General features: G+C 40.1%; 1 protein-coding gene across 1 annotated transcript in view; it reads left to right on the top strand.

Annotated features, from left to right (window-relative positions):
- The window catches only part of Adgrv1 (adhesion G protein-coupled receptor V1), a 514991-nt gene that overhangs the window by 325089 nt on the left and 170740 nt on the right, over positions 1–19162 (top strand). Inside the window, exon 84 of the mRNA XM_076927075.1 lies at positions 17126–17242. Coding sequence (XP_076783190.1) covers positions 17126–17242 — 117 coding nt within the window. The remainder of the gene's footprint in view (positions 1–17125; positions 17243–19162) is intronic.

Below are 19162 nucleotides of genomic sequence, written 5' to 3'. Positions count from 1 at the left end.
GAAAATAGCTGAATATATTAATATTTGGGGATATTACTGTTGGTGAGCTTTTATGCTTGGTAATGTGGATATAGCCAGTAATGTGGATGAGCTGGGTCTGAGAGCATGCACTGTGTGACAACTAAGATGACAGTGCATGCCAGTAATTCCAGCACTCATGGAGAAGCAGGAGGATCAGATGTTCAAGGTCATTTTTATCTACACAGTGAGTTTGAGGCCAGTCCGGGCTGCATGTGACTCTGCCTACAAAAGCAAAACTAAAACAAAACTAAAAGCTTGTTAATCCTTTTGGAAATATCATCCAGACAGAGTTGATCAGAGTGTTGTGTGAAACTCAGATGCCCCAGGATGTTGGAATAGCTCAGTTGGGTAAAGTGCTGTCTCGATAACATAAGGACTGAAGTTTGACTTCTGAGTTCAATCCTCGGAACCCAAATTTAAAATGTTGGATGCCTTAGAATACACTGCTGGGGATGAAGCAACTTCAAATGCCTAGATAAGCCCCAGTAAAAACTCAGTGTCTTCTTATGGCAAAGACGGACCTCTCTCTGTCTCTCTTCCTTCTTCTCCTTTAATCTTACAGTTCAATTATTCCAATAAGAAAGGAGAAGTTGAGCCCTAGGCACTAGAAAAAAGCAGAGCTGCAGCCAACTCTCTGCTTTACTCTCTCCTTGTCTTCTCATTCAACATGGCCGTAATTCAAGACAGGGCTTCTGAGCAAGCAGGACGAATTATCATTACAGATGTCGGATCCATGTATTTGATCAATTCTAAGGCACTGGTAAGAAGTTTCACTGGGAGAACTTTGTCCAGTCCATAGCGGGTATCAGTACAGTGCATGTTGAATTTGTAGCCAAAAAATAAAACTAACCCTACCTAAGGAGGACGCTAAATGAGAAGAGACAGTGGTGTGTGATCCTTCATTCCTTTATCATCTTTTGGTAACATCTACTCTGCATAATGCTAAATGCTGAGGTTACTTATGATAATTTGAAATTGTGGTGATAGCTGGGAGAGAAATATGTAAGCAGATAAAACAGAAAAGCAATGTTGTCGGGACAAGATCTCTGAAGAGATGACATTTGGAGTGACATATATAGGATTAGCAGGAGCCATCCAGAAGAAGGATGTTCTGGAAAAGAAGGTGACATGTACAAAGGACATCCAGCAAACATCCTGACATGCTGAAGGATCGGGACAGAGCCTGAGGCAGAGTGAGAAGCAAGCAGAGCAGTCAGATGAGGTCACACAAGAAGATACAGTAGAGATCATGCAGGCATTGCAAGACCGTGGCCAGAAGGTTTTATTACAGTATAAGTTTCTCCAGCAGAGGAAAAAGAAGAGTAGAGCTTTTGTGGGAGGAAAAATAATGAATTGAGGTCTGTCTATAATAATTTTTTATTATATTTGGTTATTATTTGCTGAGTAGATTATTAAAAATGTCAGTGTGGCTCTCAAGAGAGAGAATGAAGCTGAAATACAGATTTATGAGGCATCCGAGTTTTATTGGGAGATGGAAATGGGATTATGGGAGACATTTGGGAGGAAACTCAGCAACAGAACACCAGAGGAGTACAGACAGAAGACAGGTCCTAAAGTAGAAGAGGAAGAGGGTGGGTAGGCACTGTCTGACAGTCTGTTCTTGTCTACAAAGGATTACATATTTACCACAGAGCTGAGCTTACGGGGAAAAGAATATACACATGCCCTGTCTTTCTGCATCACCAAGCACTGACGTTACTTTATAGCATGGTAAAATTAATATCTAGTTAGATTTAAATAAACATGGTATTATTGAGTAACATAAAATTTACATAAACTTTTAAAGATTTTCTATGACATACCCATATAACATATTTTTGCCAAGATTTACAACTCAAGACTTCCCCCGGATCCAATAAATACCAATGTTCTTATCCCAAGTATCTCCTTAAATCAACAGTTCTCAACCTGTGGACTGTGGCCCCTTTGGGGCCATATGACCTTTTCACAGGGGTTGCATATCATAGACTCACATTATGATTCGTAACAATAGCAAAATTATAGTTATAAAGTAGCAACAAAAATAATTCTATGGTTGGGGTCACCACAACATAAGGAACTACATTAAAGGGTCACAGCATTAGGAAGGTTGAGAACCACTGCCTTAAATAGAAAAGTCTGACATATACTAGATATGGTAGAATCTAGTTTTCATAGTTTCCCTATAAGGTAATTAATAGTTTGAATTTAAATATATAGATACTAATACATAAAACCCTAATTAGTTTCTACAATGCTATTATCTTAGCTACTGGTGATGTAAGAATTAAATTTGGGACTCTTGTGCTGATGCCTGAAATCTTTATAGTAGGAAAGCAAATGAGTCAAGTAGAACTGTCATGTTCTGCACAGCTTGGTCCGGGTCATCTGAGTCAGATGACAAGTAAAGGACAGACATGAGACACATGCACAGAGAAGCTGGGATCAGATGGGCTGTGCTCACTCTGACTGATGGGCAATAACCTGGAACCTCTGTTTATTTCTTATGCACAGCAGGAGACAGCAGAATTAGTTAGTCTTGGTAGGGGACCTCTGTAAGGGAGCAGGCTTAGGTTGCAGTCATCACAGAGGAAGAAGCTGCGTTTGCTAATTTTTACACACACACATCAATCATTTATAAACATGTGTTCTTGGACCAGAGCAAGATTTCACCATTGCTTAGGCCTCACCCAGAAGGCTTTGTCAGTTCCCTGACACTGAAAACATTAGTGCCTTTGACATATCTGTGCATGCATCAACAGTACACATTCACTCAGGCCTCTGTCCATGTCTTACACATTCACTAAAGATTTCCTCACTCCCTCACATACAAACTGATATGAAGAATGAAGGCAAAGGTAAGAATATGAACTATCAAAATGTGGATATGGATTGAGTACTAAAAAGACAGGTTGACATTTATCTTTAGGAAGGTCGGGTATTGAACCTCGTTAAAAATAGTTGACAGTTAGGCTTAATTGTAGACACCTGTAATCCAGCACCCAGAAAATTTAGGAAGGAGCTCAAGTACAGTCTAATTTAAAAGCAAGTTCAAGGCCACCCTGAGCGACATGGTGAAATCCTGCTGTATAAAACCAAAGGTGAAAATTGCTGAGTGTTAGAACACTTGCCTAGCATGGTAGAACAGTTAGTTGTCTAGCATGTGGAAAGGCCTGGGTTTGATCCCTAACACTGTTTGCTCTGTGTGTGTGTGTGTGTGTGTGTGTGTGTGTGTGTGTGTGTGTGTGTGTCTGTGTGTGTGTGTATGTGTATGTGTGTGTGTGTATGCATGTGTGTGTGCATACACATATTTACATATACATATATGAGCCACTATGATATACAATTGTTCAACTGGACTGGCTGAAATTAAAACAAATAACATACAGCATTAAGTGCTTAGTATAGGTTACGGCTACATCCAAACTGTAAAACACATAAACACATTTTTATCCACATTTATGTTTCGTTTCTGGTTATAGACCCCAAAAGAAGTAATTTATAAAATACAGATCTAGGAAACACTTAATGAGTCTTTCTTAATGGTAGCCACATACTGTAAACAATTGCTATATCTAGCAGAAGTATGCAAAATACATTTAAAAATGTATCAGTGGAATTTAACAGGAACAAATCTCACAAATGTTTAACAAGAGAAATCTACCATGAAAGAAATTGTGCATGCTATTCACTTACATTTATTTGTAGCCCGAGAAGAGACAAAACTTGCAGGTATTGATGTTTGTACATGTGGTGACCACGTTAGGCTCAGCACCATGCTACGAAGTGCCGAAACTCTCCTAAGGCATCCATATGACGGACGCTCTGCTATAGCTTGACCTTGGCTACATAGTTCTACACATTTTAAAACTTATAATTTAAAACTTTTATTATTTTTTTTAAATTTATTTAGTTTTATTCTTTAATTCTTTTTTACAGTCCAGACTCATCCCCCTCCAGTCTATCTCCCCCACCGTTCCCCATTGCACACCTCCTCTTCACCCCTGCCCCCATCTCAGGAGGATGTCCCCACTCCCTCACTCCCACCCCAGTAGACCTCACCACTCCCTGGTGCCTCAAATCTCTGGAGAGTTAGGTGCATCTTCTTTTACTGAGGCCAGACCAAGCTGTCCTCTGCTATATATGTGTCAGAGGCCTCATATCAGCTGGTGTATGCTGCCTGGTTGGTGGTCCAGTGTTTGAGAGATGTCGGGGGTCCAGGTTTGTTAAGACTGCTGGTCTTCCTATAGGGTTGCCCTCATCCTCAGCTTCTTCCAGCTTTTCCTCAATTCAGCCACATGGGTCCCCAATTTGGGCCTGTCACTGGACCTCCTTTCTCTCAGTCTCTTCTCCATTTTTGTCCCTGCAGTTCTTTCAGACAGGAACAATTCTGGGTCAGGGCTTTTGACTATGGGATGGGTACCTCGTCCCTCACTTGATGTCCTGTTCCTCCACTGGAGGTGGACTCTAGACGTTACCCCTCCCCACTGTTGGGTAGTTCATTTAAGATCCCTCCCTTTGAGTCCTAAGAGTCTCCCACCTCCCAGGCCTCTGGTACATTCTAGAGGGTCGCCCCATCTCCTACCTCCCAGGTTTCCTGTTTACATTTATACTGCTGGCCCTCTGGGCTTCAGTCCTGTTCCCCCCAGTACCTGATCATGTTTCCCCCTTCCCTTCCCTGTCCCCCTCCCACCTAGGTCCCCCTTTTCTCTGTGCCCCTCCCCCCCATGACTGATGGCTCAGCTGTAAAGGCTAGGGGCACAAACAAAAATTTAAAACTTTTAAATGAATGTTTTTCTTCAGTATCTTGAAGTAGTGCATACATAAAGAGAACGATATAATAAAAGTCTAAAGATGGTTGTACAATGGGTGAGTCAGGCCAGGAGTCCAATGACTAGATAGTAGGAGATCTCAAAGAAGAGAAAACACAAAAAGGAAATAGTTTTTTCAAAAAAAATTTTTTTAAGTTCCCAGAAATGTAGAGTATGATATTTTGCCTTAAAATATTTAAGTGTGGGTCTGGGGACCATAGTTTTTATAAAATCATGAAGACTTGAGTTTAGACCCCCAGTGTCTGTGTAAAAGCTTTGGGATGTCTGTAAGCTGTAACCCCAGGATGAGGGGCTAGGACAGGCAGTTACAGAACTCCTGGCCAGCAGCCAGCAGAGCTGAAATGCAGAGCTCCAGGTTCAGTGAGCCTGTCTCAAATGGTAAGATGGATAGCAACTGAAGGAGTCCTCTCTTCCTCAAACTCTGTCCTCCACAGGTGACACAGAGGAACACACACACACACACACACACACGCACAAAATGAACACTTCTATACTCATATGCCATACATCAATCAACATATTAGTACACGAGCATACACAGATTACTTAATGCTAATATAGTTATAACAAATGTCCATTGTAGACAGAAAAGGTCCAATTTGGAGGGACTAGATTTGTCAAATAGTGTTTTAAAAGTATATCAGGTAGAATCTGAGAATTAATTGCACAAAGATGAAGGAAAAAAGGAGTCAACTCCTTAAGTAAGTTATATCCCTGATTTTTATATAAAATGATAGGACAGTGGGAGCATGTTAGATGAAGAGATGAAAATAATCCTTCTGAAGCTTTGGAGGGAGTGGCAGTGCTTTGGCATGTATCAATTTTATGTTCTCATAATTGTAAATTAGTAATTCACAAGCAATATCCTCTTATTAATATATCCTTTTCTGCCATGGATGATGCAATTCATTGAAAAATACTATTTACTGATATCTAAAGTGAGATGCCTTACTCTTGTTTGTTTTACATTTTTGTAACAAGCAATAATCATCTTATGACAACTATGGTGAAAACAGAAGCAGCTGGAAAGTGGGAGACAAGAACAGAGGCCAAAGGGGGCGGAGTTTGGATGGGGGCAGTGCTTGAATGGGGGCGGTGCTTGGATGGGGGCAATGCTGGGATGGGGTGGTACTTGGGTTGGGGCATGCCAATTGCTGCATATGTGCTGTCCACTCTTCCTGGATGTCTTCGATGGGCTCCTGGATAAGCATCTGTGTCTGAGGAAAGAGCCAGTTGGATTACACTGTACAGCGGGTCTGAGAATTATAGCTTTTCTGTTTTGTATTGGGACAAGTAAGAATTATACTTCGATTTAAAAGTGACACCAAGTTTAAAGACCCCTGTGAATTATCTTATTGACAAAAAAAAATGAAGAAGATGTTGTAATTATTGTGGGTCCTTAAATATTGGAAACTTTGGCTTCTTGTCAGTGAATGTTAGTCAGCTTTTTGTTATTGTGGTAAATAGCTGTGCAATATACAAAGAGAAAGGTTTTATGTGGGCTCAAGGTTTCACAAGCTCCATGAAGCCTCCACTCCCTTGGTGTCATTGCTTTGAGCATGTGGTAGCCCATCATGGCAGGAGAATGTGACTAGAAAAGGCTTCTCAAGGCTGAAAGGGAAGAGGAAAAGGAATGGGTAATGTTTCCACCTCTTCGGAGGCCCTACATCTTAAAGGTACATCCAGTTGCCAATAGCACCACTCTGACAAAAAAGTGCTTAATATATTGGCTTTGGTAGATATTTAAGATCCAAACTAGCATAATCTTACATTTTTATTAGTTTTTTAGATTAGCATATAAATTAACAGGCTTCATTATCATATGTTCATTACACATTGTTCTTCTTAGTCCCACCCACCTCCATCCCCTTCTGCTGATCTTTTTCCATATCCACACTTACTGATACACAATTCACAATAGATAAGAAACGAAGCCAGCCTACGTAACTGGATGAATAAAATGGGAAACATATGCTAAGTGGAATTTTATGCAGCTGCAAAGTAAAATGAAAATATGATCATAAATTTTAAATTCATTACTCATCACAGTCAGAGCTTCAGACTAAAGTTTTATTTCACCTGTATCTTTAATTTCTTATGATAATTAGGATTTACCTTAAGTTATTCCTATTCACATTTTTTAGAAAACAACTCTAAGCAGTTGCTGTGTTAATAGTATGCTTAAATAAACAAGTTTGCAACTTAAACTAAGACTCAGAGAACAACACAGAAGAGAGGCCAAAAAGATAGTAAGAGCAGAGGACCAGAATGCCTTCACTGAGATCAAATCTTCTATATAGGCCAGGAAGACTGCACCCAAGAAATCTCATCAGTATGGTAACCTGAGCAAGAGCCACACAAGAAAAACACCACTTGTCATACAAATGTAGATGGGGCAATCCCACAATGCCCCGCTCTAGGTGAAGAACTATAGGCAATTAATGACTTCTGAAAGAGAGAATCAGTATTTCATGGAGGACCTGCATCCCAACAAAGAACAAAAGTAGTAGAGAATAGGAAAAGGTGACTGATAGGAGCTGAGGAAGCCCAGCCCAGGGTTCCTTGGCAGCTACCCACGGAGCCTTTGATTTTGTTTCTTTAGCAGTAACAAAGAGAGAAATGTCTTGAAAAATGATGAGAAACAAGCTTTATGGTGAATCCACAGAATGTCAACTGCCACACCAACCAACCAACCAAACAAAGAAAACAAAAAACACTACGTAAATAACCTTCCCCCATGTGTTGGAGACCAAACATTTCCAAGTGTGCACACAGTACTTTACGATAGTTTTGGAGTTCATAATCCCATATTTGTAATTTTAGAATGACTGAATTTTCTTATTGAATCTAATACATTGTTATCACACTTTTAATAAACTTGCATGATTATTTGTCTTGACATTTTTATCAAATAATTAACCCAAAATTAAAAATCAACTTAAGCCAATAAAAAGTTAAGAAATTCACAGGAAATATATATATATATATATATATATATATAGTGTGTGTGTGTGTCTGTAAGTATGATAATGTCATAAATATATGATAACATAGAATCATTTAAATGTGATTTTGTCAGCTCTTAAGTTTTTCTTAAATAATTTTTCTGCTGCTACTTTTCCCCTCCTTACCATTTCATATGAAATATTAGTCTATTTTTTCAAAGTAGCCACACTTACAGTGATAGACAGTAATTCAAAAATTTACACTTAAACCTCTTCTTCTAAAGTGCTTAAGGTAATTGATTTATTATTACATTTATTTATGTGTATTGCTCCACAACTCTGAGCCTTATAGGTACTCCAATGTCACATGAATACACACTCATACACACAAACAAACAATTGTGTGTGTGTATGTGTAAAGTAAAAATAATTAAAAAGAGATTCTAGGGAAAATTCTCTCTTATATTCAAATTATATATTATGTATATATTCAGCTAATTTACCTCATTTTGACTGCTTTATAAAGTACTATAACACATTTGTGCTTGAAACTCTGAAACTCCACTTTTACACAAGCAGTTGTACAACAAAATTAATCTTCGATATTTGTTTCATTCTTCATCAGCTCTGTTAGATGTGATAGGTTGTAGTTTAAAATATGACTAGAAAGAAAAGGGAAATGAAAACACAGAAATTTAAACAATCAGATCATTGAAATTAAGGTACAGAAAAATACTTATTACTTATTCAAACAATAATGACAGTCTCTCTTTTTCAATTTTTTTTTACATTCCACAAATTTGCCCCCCCTTCCAGGTCTCCCCTCCCCTAGTTCATCACCCCATTCCCCTTCCCCCATACCTCTGAGAGGGTGCTCCCTATCCACCGACCCATGCCCACCTCACTTCCTTCAGCATCCTTCTTCCCTAGGGCAAGAAGCTTCCACAGGATGAAACACTTCTTTTCCTACTGAGACCAGACAAAGCTGTCCTCTTCTACCCGTGTGCCTCGGGCACAGATCAGTCCATGATGTTCCTTGGTTGGTGGCTTAGTCTCTGGGAGCTCTGAGGAGTATAGGTTAGTTGACACCGATGTTGTTCCTGTGGACTTCTATTCTCCCTCAGCTCCTTCAGTTTTTCCCCAAACTCTTCCTTCCATAGGAGTTCCCGATCTCAATCTAATGGTAGGCTGTGAGTTTCTGCATTTGTCTCAGTCAGCTCCCGGTAGAGTTCTCAGAGGACAGACATACTGGGATCCTGTCTGCAAACACAATATCGCATCAGTAATGGTGTCAGGGTTTGATGTCCATGCATGGGATGGATCTCAAGTTGGGTCAGTCACTGGATGGCCTTTTTTTTTTTTTTTCTTCAGTCTCTGCTTCATTTTTGTCCCTGCATTTCCTTCAGACAGGACCAATTCTGGGTCAAAATGTTTTTAGATGGGTAGGTGGCCCCCTGTCTAAACTGGGAGTCATGTCTATCTATTGGAGGTGGTATCTTCAGGTTCCAACTCCCCACTGTTGGGCATTTCGAGTAATGTCATCACCATTGAGTCCTGGTAGCCTCCCCACTGCCAGATCTCTGAGATTTTCTAGAGTTTTCCCCCACCCCCACCACACATTGCTGCATATTTTGATTCATTGTCCTGGCCCTCTGGGTTTTTCTCCTGTCTTCCCCCGTACCTAATTCTGACCGCCTTTTCCCTTCTTCCTCCCCTCTCCTTCCTAGCTTCCTCCCTCCCTCTGCTACCTGTGATTATTTTGTTCCCCTTCTAAGTGGGACTGAAGTATCCATACTTGGGCTTTCCTTCTTGTTAAGCTTCCTACAGTCTTTGAGTTGTATCATGGGTCTTCTGAAGTTTTTTGCTAATATCTACATATCAGTGACTGCATACCACGCATGTCTTGTTGCGTTTGGGTTACCTCACTTAGGATGATATTTACTAGTTCCATCTATTTGCTTGCAAACTTCATCATGTCCTCATTTTTAATTGTTGAGTAGTATTCCATTGTGTAAATGAATCACATTTTCTGTATCCATTCTTCAGCTGAAGGACATCTGGGTTGTTCTAGCTGTTACAAATAAGGCCGCTATTAACATAGTGGAGCATGTGTCCTTGTGGTAAGGTAGAGCATCTTTTGGGTATATTCCTGGGAGTGGTATAGTTGAGTCTTCAGGTAGAAGTATTTCCAATTTTCTGAGGAACCACAGATTGATTTCCAGGGTTGTTGTACCAGTTTGCAATCCTACCAGCAATAAAGGAGTGTTCCTCTTTCTCCACATCCTCACCAGCATGTACTCTTGATGGAGTCTTTTCATTGTGTCCTAAATTTCCTACATGCTTTGGTTTGGAGGTTTTTACACTTTGTATTTTATTTGACTGATGTGTCAATATCTTCTATGGTATCTTTTACACCTGAGATTCTCTCTTCTATCTCATGTATTCTGTTGGTGATGCTTGCATCTGTAGCTCCTCACATGTGTCCTTTGTTTGCCATCTCCCGAATTGCCTTCATTTTTGATTTCTTTATTTTTAATTTCCATTTTTAGGTCTTGGACCATTTTGTTTAAGTCCTTCACCTGTTTGGTTGAGTCTCCCTTCTTTTCTTTAAGGGATTTGTTTGTTTCCTCTTTAAGGCCTTCTACCTGTTTGCCCGTGTTGTCCTGTTTTTCTTTAAGTGAGTTATTTATATCCTCTGTAAAGTTCTCTGTTATCTTCACGATATGGGCTTTTAGGTCAGCATCTTGCTTTTCAGGCATGTTAGAGTATTCAGGGCTTGCTGTTGTAGGAGAACTGGGTTTTGATGGTCTGAAATTACATTGGCTCCTGTTGCTTATGCTCCTGTGCTTGCCTCTGGCCATCTGCTTATCTCTGGTGTTAACTGTCCTGGGTATTTCTGACTGCACCCTGCTTCATTGGCGGCAGGTAGAGCTCTGTGACCTGGATTAGAGCAGGCCTCCTGGGAGGCAGGCTGTGCTGTCTCTGGTTGGGAATGGGGCTCCTGTGTCCCTGGTTAGAGCATGTCTCCTTTGTTCCTGGGTTAGGGCAGTTCTTTCCTGACCTGCTTATGACAGACTTTCTGAGACAGGAAGGTGGTGTCTCTGGTTGTTGTATCTCTCTTAGGAGCCTGGCAGACTATGGAGTGTGGGAGACAAGCAGGGATGTTGATCTGCCCCAGAGAAGGTGCAGACCTGAAGGAATTTGGGCCTCAAGCAGAGGAGAGGGATGAGCTCCATGGGCATCTCAGCTAGGGTGGTTATTTGGGCAGCGTCTAACCTGTGTCCTTGGTTGCAGCAGACCTCCTGGGAGACTGACAGGCTGTTGAGTGGGGAGAGGGGCAGACACACTGATATGCCCCATCAGAGGTGTAGACCAAAAGATAGATGGGGCTCAAGCAGAGGGGTCCCACATCCTCTGGGCTCCATGGAGCTCTCAGCTGGGGTGGTTATTTGTGCGGGGGTTGATTTCTGACCTTCACAGTGCTAAGCAAAGGAAGTATAAACTTTGAAATGTTTACAGTAAGGTTAGTTCTGGCCTTTGAGTTAATGGACGCTATAGTTAGAGTCTTCTCAAATTTTATTAGAATTCCCCAGCTTCTCTGAAATTTTACCCAATTCTGTTTTCTTTCTAGATTATATTTTTATATCTAAGAATTGCATGAGCATTTGAACAAAATATTTTCATTTTCAATCAATAAATCCAAAATAATTGATATATATATATATATATATATATATATATATATATGAAAGGAAAATCGAAAGCTCTAAGAGGATTTTGTTTGTTTGTTTTTGTTTTTTGTTTTTGTAACAACTTGTTACATAAGAAATTAAAGATTAACTCTAAATTTTTCTTGAGGATTTATATTTAATATTATTGTTAAAAAGTCTACATTTTAACAATATTTAAAATGAATCAAATCTAAATATAAGTTTAAACATTATATGTTACAGGTTAGAAATAAAGAAAGAAAAATTAGGAAAAGCATAGTGATATAATTGTCTAAAACTGATACTAGAAAGAAAATCTCACAGAGATGGAGAGAATATTAATTAATGAGTTGTAGGGAAAAGGTCCAGGGTGAATATATTAGTGTAACTGAGATTGTAGACACACCTGCCGAAGAGAGTGTACATGGAAAAAATATTTGAAAATAAATTTCCAAGCATTCTGAAGTTATAAAGCCTTTAATCAACCAGTAATCCACAAGCAGAGATACAAGGGATATGCATATCTGTTATAATTAGATTGCTCAAAGCTGGGCATAAGAGAAAAAGTTTTAAAGCTCAAATATATAACCAACAATTTAATGTAAGAATTAAAGCTGATTCCCTTTTAGAAACAGTGCAAACGAGAAGACAGTATGGTTACCTGTTTCTGATCTATTGATGATCATAATAGCTTTCAAATGAAACTTTTCAATGTTTTCGAATATATAAGCTAAAGGGAGGTATTGCCAGCAGTATCACACTATGGGAAATACTGAAATCTTTCAAGTAGAAGAAATGGCACCAGATGGGAAGGTGAACTTTCACAAACACAAAAAACACCAGAGAAAGATGAAGCAGGGCAAATGCAGAGGAAATTATATTATCTAAGTATGTTTTAAAGATAACTATCTGTAGAACAAGAGTTGTAACAATAAAATGTGAGATTTACACAGTCTGTAAATGTAAAATGTCTGTTAATAATAACAGGTCAGAATAAACACTATTCTACTAGACTACTGTTGGATCCCTATGCTGCCCAGAAAGAGCTGCTCTGTAAGCCAGTGCCCCTAACACACCATTCTGAACCTCTTAGTAGTTAGGAAATCAAAAACGTAATGCATCACAGCTAAAGATAACTAACCAGCAGTGTGAGGTTGATTCAGATATCAATGTTACTTACTATATAAGCAAACGAAAATAGGAAAGAATGGTAATTTTGACACAGAAATAGAATAGAAATAGAATAGACAACTATTCCCAGAACAAATTTTCACTAAATAAGGATAGAAGGAAATGATCCCAACTGCATTAACTGTCTACAAGGGGAGAAAGAAGGAGCAAATAGCACACTGTTTCCCTTGGATTGCCACTACAAATACCTCTGTGTAGGTTTTGTTAAAGGGGAAACGTATAGGGTGAATTTCTGGTATCCACAAGCTTGAATATGGCCTGAGAACTCTGTCCTTGGTTTTGTCTAATTACCATGTTCCATGTCATTATACAACTTGTTTCCTAAGTGTGTAGGCTGTGACCTGGGATTTTTTTCTTATTATTAATAAAAATTTTCTGAGACACCACTGTCTTCTTCACCCGAGAACTGAGATATACAGAGCATCTAATTCTCGTATATTTAAGAATTACAGACAACAGGAGCTTATAACTCCATGGTGGAGCGTTTGTCTGGCATCCATAACGTTTGTTTAGTTAAGTTAAATTGAAACGAGTTGATTGCAGTGCTGACAACTCAAGTATGCGTGGTGTGTAAGTTAGGGTTTTACTGCTGTGAACAGACACCATGACCAAGGACAACATTTTATTGGGGCTGGCTTACAGGCTCAGAGGTTTAGTCCATTATCATGAAGGTGGGAACATGGCAGTATCCAGGCAGGCATGGTGCAGGAAGAGCTGAGAGTTCTACATCTTCATCCAAAGGTTGCTAGACAACCAATTTGTAGGCAGCTAAGATGATGATCTTAAAGCCCACTCCCACAGTGGCCACACCTACTCCAACAAGGCCACACCTACTCCAACAAGGCCACACCTACTCCAACAAGGCCACACCTACTCCAACAAGGCCACACCTACTTCTACAAGGTCACACCTACTCAATAAGATCATACTTTCTAATATTCCCACTCCCCAAGCAAACACATTTAAACATTTAGAAAAGAGATTCTAGCTAAAATAAGGAAGAACAAAGGAAACACATTTGGAAAACAAGTAAGTAACTTACACTAGGGAATGAATTTAAAGGACCGTGAGCAGGAAGCAGACAGGATTTAGATTTCTCTCTGGACAGACCCTGGGCTCTTACTAACTGAGCTAACCCTCTTCTACATTTCCCTCAGATCCAGTCTGTTCTGTTGTAAACACTTGCCACATTTTTATTACATAATGCAGGTAGCTGCCTTTCACCATAGGCGGCCAACTACAAGAAAGAACTGCTCTCGACTTGTTTAGCACTAGTGACCTCTTTTTGAAAGAGTCTAGAAAAGCACTGTGATTAGTGTGCACGGAGTTGACAGGCCCCGTCAACACCAAGTAGGTTAGGGACAGGTAAGGAGTAGAGAAGTTGTGTGAAGAATGAGATCAGAGAAAAGCGAGTCTCCACAGCAAAGTGGGTGAGAAGAGAAACATGAGTCAAGAAGTAATAAGAATTAAAGTAAACAGGAAACTCAATATTTAGTATTAGATTGTATTTAGCAGCAAGCAGAGACAAATAAATCTGTATTTCCCTATTGGCGCAGTAGAGCTGTCATCTACCAGAAGAAAGAAAAGAAAATTTTATTTTATTTTATTTTATTTTATTTTATTTTAAATGAATGATATGTCAGATACTGTTCTAGGGGGATAATATTTTTTTAGCTTTTGTTATGATGTACATATGTTTTATCAATATGGAGATGAGAGTAGCATTGTATATGTCATTAGCATTAGTTTCAGTTTCCAATAGGAACTGGTGGTAAGCCACGAATTAATAAAAATTGAGAATAAATAGAATTTCAGCAGTTTGAGATGGGGCTTGTACCTGGTTCAGCCTTAAAGAAGACATCATGCCAACTCTAAGAAGACTGTTGCTCTTAAAATATGAACACCAGATTCTGAATTCCAGTGATCTCTAATTATACATTTAGGACTCTCTTTTAGCTTTATTAAATTGAGGTAAAAGCATTATAACTGGACACCATTCATGGGTAAGTTGAATGTATATGCATGTGGGTTGGCACATGGCATCATCACATGGGATGGCACATGGCATCATCACATAGGCTGGTACATGGTATCATCACATGGGATGGCACATGGTATCATCACATGGGATGGCACATGGCATCATCACATAGGCTGGTACATGATATCATCACATGGGCTGGCACATGGCATCATCACATGGAATGGCACATGGTATCATCACATGGGATGTCACATGGTATCATCACATGGGATGACACATGGTATCATCACATGGAATGGCACATGGTATCATCACATGGGATGGCACATGGTATCATCACATGCGATGGCACATGGTATCATCACATGGGACGGTACATGGCATCATCACATAGGCTGGCACATGGCATCATCACATGGGATGGCACATGGTATCTGGCTGGTACACAGTCTCCTCTGGCATTGCAGGCACTTTTCTCGTGCAGCACAGTGCTCTTAGAGAAACAGGTATTTAACCACAGCTAGGGTTGGCATGCAAATGACAGAAAACCTTTGAAGAGTCCCTTCCTTTGCTCTTACAGTGTCTTGAACTGGTCTCAAAGGGCAGCTATGAACATAATCTTTATCCTGGTGTCTCTCAGTGCACTGGCGCTAAAAGCCCATCTGATCTTAGGTAACACAGCCCTAGGGTTCTGTGAACTATGTGAAGACTGTGTATCATTTTACATTGTTTCACCTCAGCATTTAAATACATTAGTTTATTTGTTCAGATGTTATAGAATTATACTGTCACTCCAACCTTTCTTTTGAAAGTAAAATTTTCATTATAAAAATTTAATGTAGTAGTCTATTGTCTGTTTTTCTGCCTCACCACTAGGATGCTTAGCCTCCAACATATGGCTTGGGGAGGTGAAACACACCGGCAACAGGCGGCATGTCTGCCTTGCCACTGGGAACAGAGCGCTGCTGAAATGTTGCTCAGGGAAGGCAGAATGCAGCCTAGGATGGGAGTCCAAATCTATGCTCTTCCAAGGAAGAAACAGTGAGATCTAAGATGGGTGCCGTGGCTTTCAAACTCCTGTGTACCCAGATGCCTCAGGATCCCAAGAGGAGTTGGACATTGTGGTTCTCATCCTCCTGTGTCTTTAGGACCACAAGGAGTTGGGAATGGGAGTCCACAGGCCCATGCAGAGCCGAGTGAGTGCCAGAAATACAGAGAGGCTGGAAGAGAGCCTTCTATGGGACACTTAGGTCAGGCTCTGTATGACAAAGAACCCCCTCCCAGGTCCTTGATGAAGGAGGCAGTCCTTGTTTATCCAAACTGTTTTATTCAGGGTGGACCAAAGATTAAATATCTTCTGCAAGTAGGCATGCCCAGGAAGGAAAGCTCATTGACTAAACAATCAGGGCCTATCTAGATACCTCAGTAACATGGAGAATTCTACTTTTCCATTCTATGTGACCATTTATCATGGTCTTCTTAGTGGGGTGTTGTAGTCATGTGTTCCAGGACAGGAACCTGGTCGGGAGATAGTTTGAACACCTGCCATTCTCAATTATGAGATATATCGGGGTTCTGGACTTACTACAGCCTAAACAGTTCTCCTGTCTGGTAGCACTGTCCCCACAGTAGTCTTATATTGGAAGAATACAATGATATTTTTCTTGATTTGATCATTTATTCAAAAAGTGTCTTAGTTCTACTAGGTGCCAAATATTTGATTTTTGAAATTCATCAAAGAATCAAAGGGCAAAAATTTCTCTCCTTATGCAGATTATATTCTAGTGTGTAAAATGATGATGATGGTGGTGGTGATGGTGGTGGTGGTGGTGGTTGTGATGATGATGACTTTACAGTATGGTAGATGGTATGAGGATTCTTTTCATTAAAAAAGCTAAGATTAAATTTTGTTGGGAGAGAGAGAAATAGATGTGCAATTTAAATAGTGTGAAAATAGTCATATTTGATGCAAGGGTGAGAGATTTGAAAGTGATAATAAAACCCCCTCATTTAGGTAATTTTAAGACTTGAAAACTTAAATAGACATACTTGAAACTTGTTTGTTACACATGTTGCTACCTGGCAAGAGGTTGCAGGTAAGAGAAAGTCAAAGATTCTCTTGATCTCGCTGTCTGTTAGCTGGGAACGGCATTTCCCTACTGCCTTCTCTTTCTCATCTACCTGGAACAAGTGGACGTCAACACTTTGGTTTTGGTCTAGCAGTAACAAGAATATGGATTACTTTGAGAATTTGCTTTTGAGAGACTTAGAGCAACACATAACATTTTGTCTTTTATTGGTTCTTAGAAACACGAGTTCACACATTGCCCCTTGAGGTTGCCTTTGACTCACTCAATCGCACACTCAGATGAAACTGCCTTCCTTTCTGGATGCTCTTCATTGTCTGAGATGACTAAAAGCAGAACTTCCTGTTTCTTCCAGATTCTGTTCCTGACGTCTGCATATGCAAGTCCCCACCTCAGCGAGGAGAGCTGTTCTGCCGTGGCTGCAGTTGCACACTACCTGTATCTTTGCCAATTTAGCTGGATGCTCATTCAGGTTGGTAGCTCATTCCCTGCCCACAGCTCCCCTCCACTGAAACTGGGAGAGGTCTTGGTACCAGTTATTCTCTGAACTGAAATAGAAATAACCCACTGTAGCCATCACAGTTGTGCCAGGGAGCAGACGCAATAATATCTCTAGTAACTACGCAACTCCAGAGAGCAGAGTTTGGAGAAATGAGGTAAATCTAGTAAGACTGAAAACCAAAAGGTAGTAGAAGAAGCTTAGAATATGGGCCCTGTGGAGTAAGACTTTTGAATCATTTTCTCTGAATCATCAAAGAATTTGTTCAAGAAAGAGAAGGATGTGATTAGATCCAGATTTTAGAAATATCTCGATTTGTGGGTAATTGAAGGTAGGAAAGAGGAGTGTCTGAAGAAAGCCAGTGACTAGGTGTGAGTTGTACCAGGAGGAGGGTTCCTACTAAACAGAGAGTTGTCAGTGATAGGAAGTAAACACCATGGTTATTTGTTGTTTCTTAGTTCAGAACTTTAGCATAAGGACTTAAACGTTGATTGTCAGGCATGCAGGAGATGGAAGCCCTGCTCCCCCATATCTGCCATGAATGGCTCATGCACAGAAGACGTTCCAGTCATTAGCAACAGCACAGGCTGCCATGGTGTGGCCACACAGGAGGACAGTCATGAAGTAGGGCTCTGGCCTTGCCACCTTCTGCACACCTCAATAAATGACTCCCTCTCTCCAGGGAAGGGCTCTGAATCTGCACAGGGGATGATTTCTAACTCCTGAAATTAGTGCTTTGTAGAACTTGCAGCACCTCTAAGCATGGAAAATATGCCATTTTCTTTAATATCTCTGTCAATGGGCTTAAAAATAAGTCTAAACCGTAGACATACAACTGAAACATCTCCTGAAATTAGAATAAATTTGTCACTTTTTTGTGATTGCAAGATCACTTTAGGAGTTGTTCTAAGCTGATATTTTTAAGTACAAGACTGTGTAGGTTGTCTATCTGCCTGGACTAATTCTGCAGTGGTATGCTGAAGGTCTTTGTCCCTGTCCCTGACATATTCTGAGTTTCTGATTAATGATTTTGATGAAAACACAGGAAACTGCTTATCAGATTTGAAGATATACAGAGATAACAGGAGAGTTACAACAGGAAGCTGATTGCGTTAACATGCGAGGTGGAACCAACATAGAAAACCTGTAGTCAGAGATTACATACTATGTGAACTATATCAGTGATGAACTATAATATAAATATGATATAAATGGCTGAGAGCTTTACTTTATGATAAGCGCAGTGGTAATGTACAGTGTAAGCAGAATGTCACACAGTGCAGGTTCCATGTAAGAGTGTGAAGGCAGCTGTGGTTCCATCATAGCCTATCCTGCACTGTCATCTTACACACACAGGAACCACACTCACAGCTCCTGTGAGCATGTGAGCCATCAGAAGGTAGTAGCTTGGAACGGGTGTGGGGAGATGTTTCTGTGTACAATATCAGGAGACATGCTGCAGCAGAGAAAGGCTGGACCAGGTGTCTGCACTTGGCAGAACCAGAGCAAATGAATCAAATAATAGGGAATGAAAAAGCCATTCAAGGTAGGAGTGTTCACAGCCAGTAATACTCTGGGCATTGAAGAGACTATTCCCAAAAGCATACTGATCAAATCACCAAAGTACATTCTAACAGAAATGTAGTTCCAGTGGAGTCCCTCTTTTGGTGGGTATTAACCAAAGTTAGTGAGGAGCAGTTTATTCCATATCTGCTTTTCTGGTCAGCAAGAAAGTCTAACTGTGCCTGATGCTCACTTAATAGACTAATTATATTTGTGTGTGGCTCATGATTTAGGAAAATGGTTGCAAATGGCAGAGAAATATAATGCGTTTCAGATGGTGCACCACACATCCTTCATGGTTTGCGGTGTGACCACAAGGAGAAAATCCAA

This window comes from Arvicanthis niloticus, chromosome 29 (genome assembly GCF_011762505.2).
Source record: "Arvicanthis niloticus isolate mArvNil1 chromosome 29, mArvNil1.pat.X, whole genome shotgun sequence".
In the NCBI taxonomy this organism is placed as follows: domain Eukaryota; kingdom Metazoa; phylum Chordata; class Mammalia; order Rodentia; family Muridae; genus Arvicanthis; species Arvicanthis niloticus.
The sequence above is the reverse complement of the archived record's forward strand: the minus strand, read 5'-3'. Positions and strand labels throughout refer to the sequence as shown.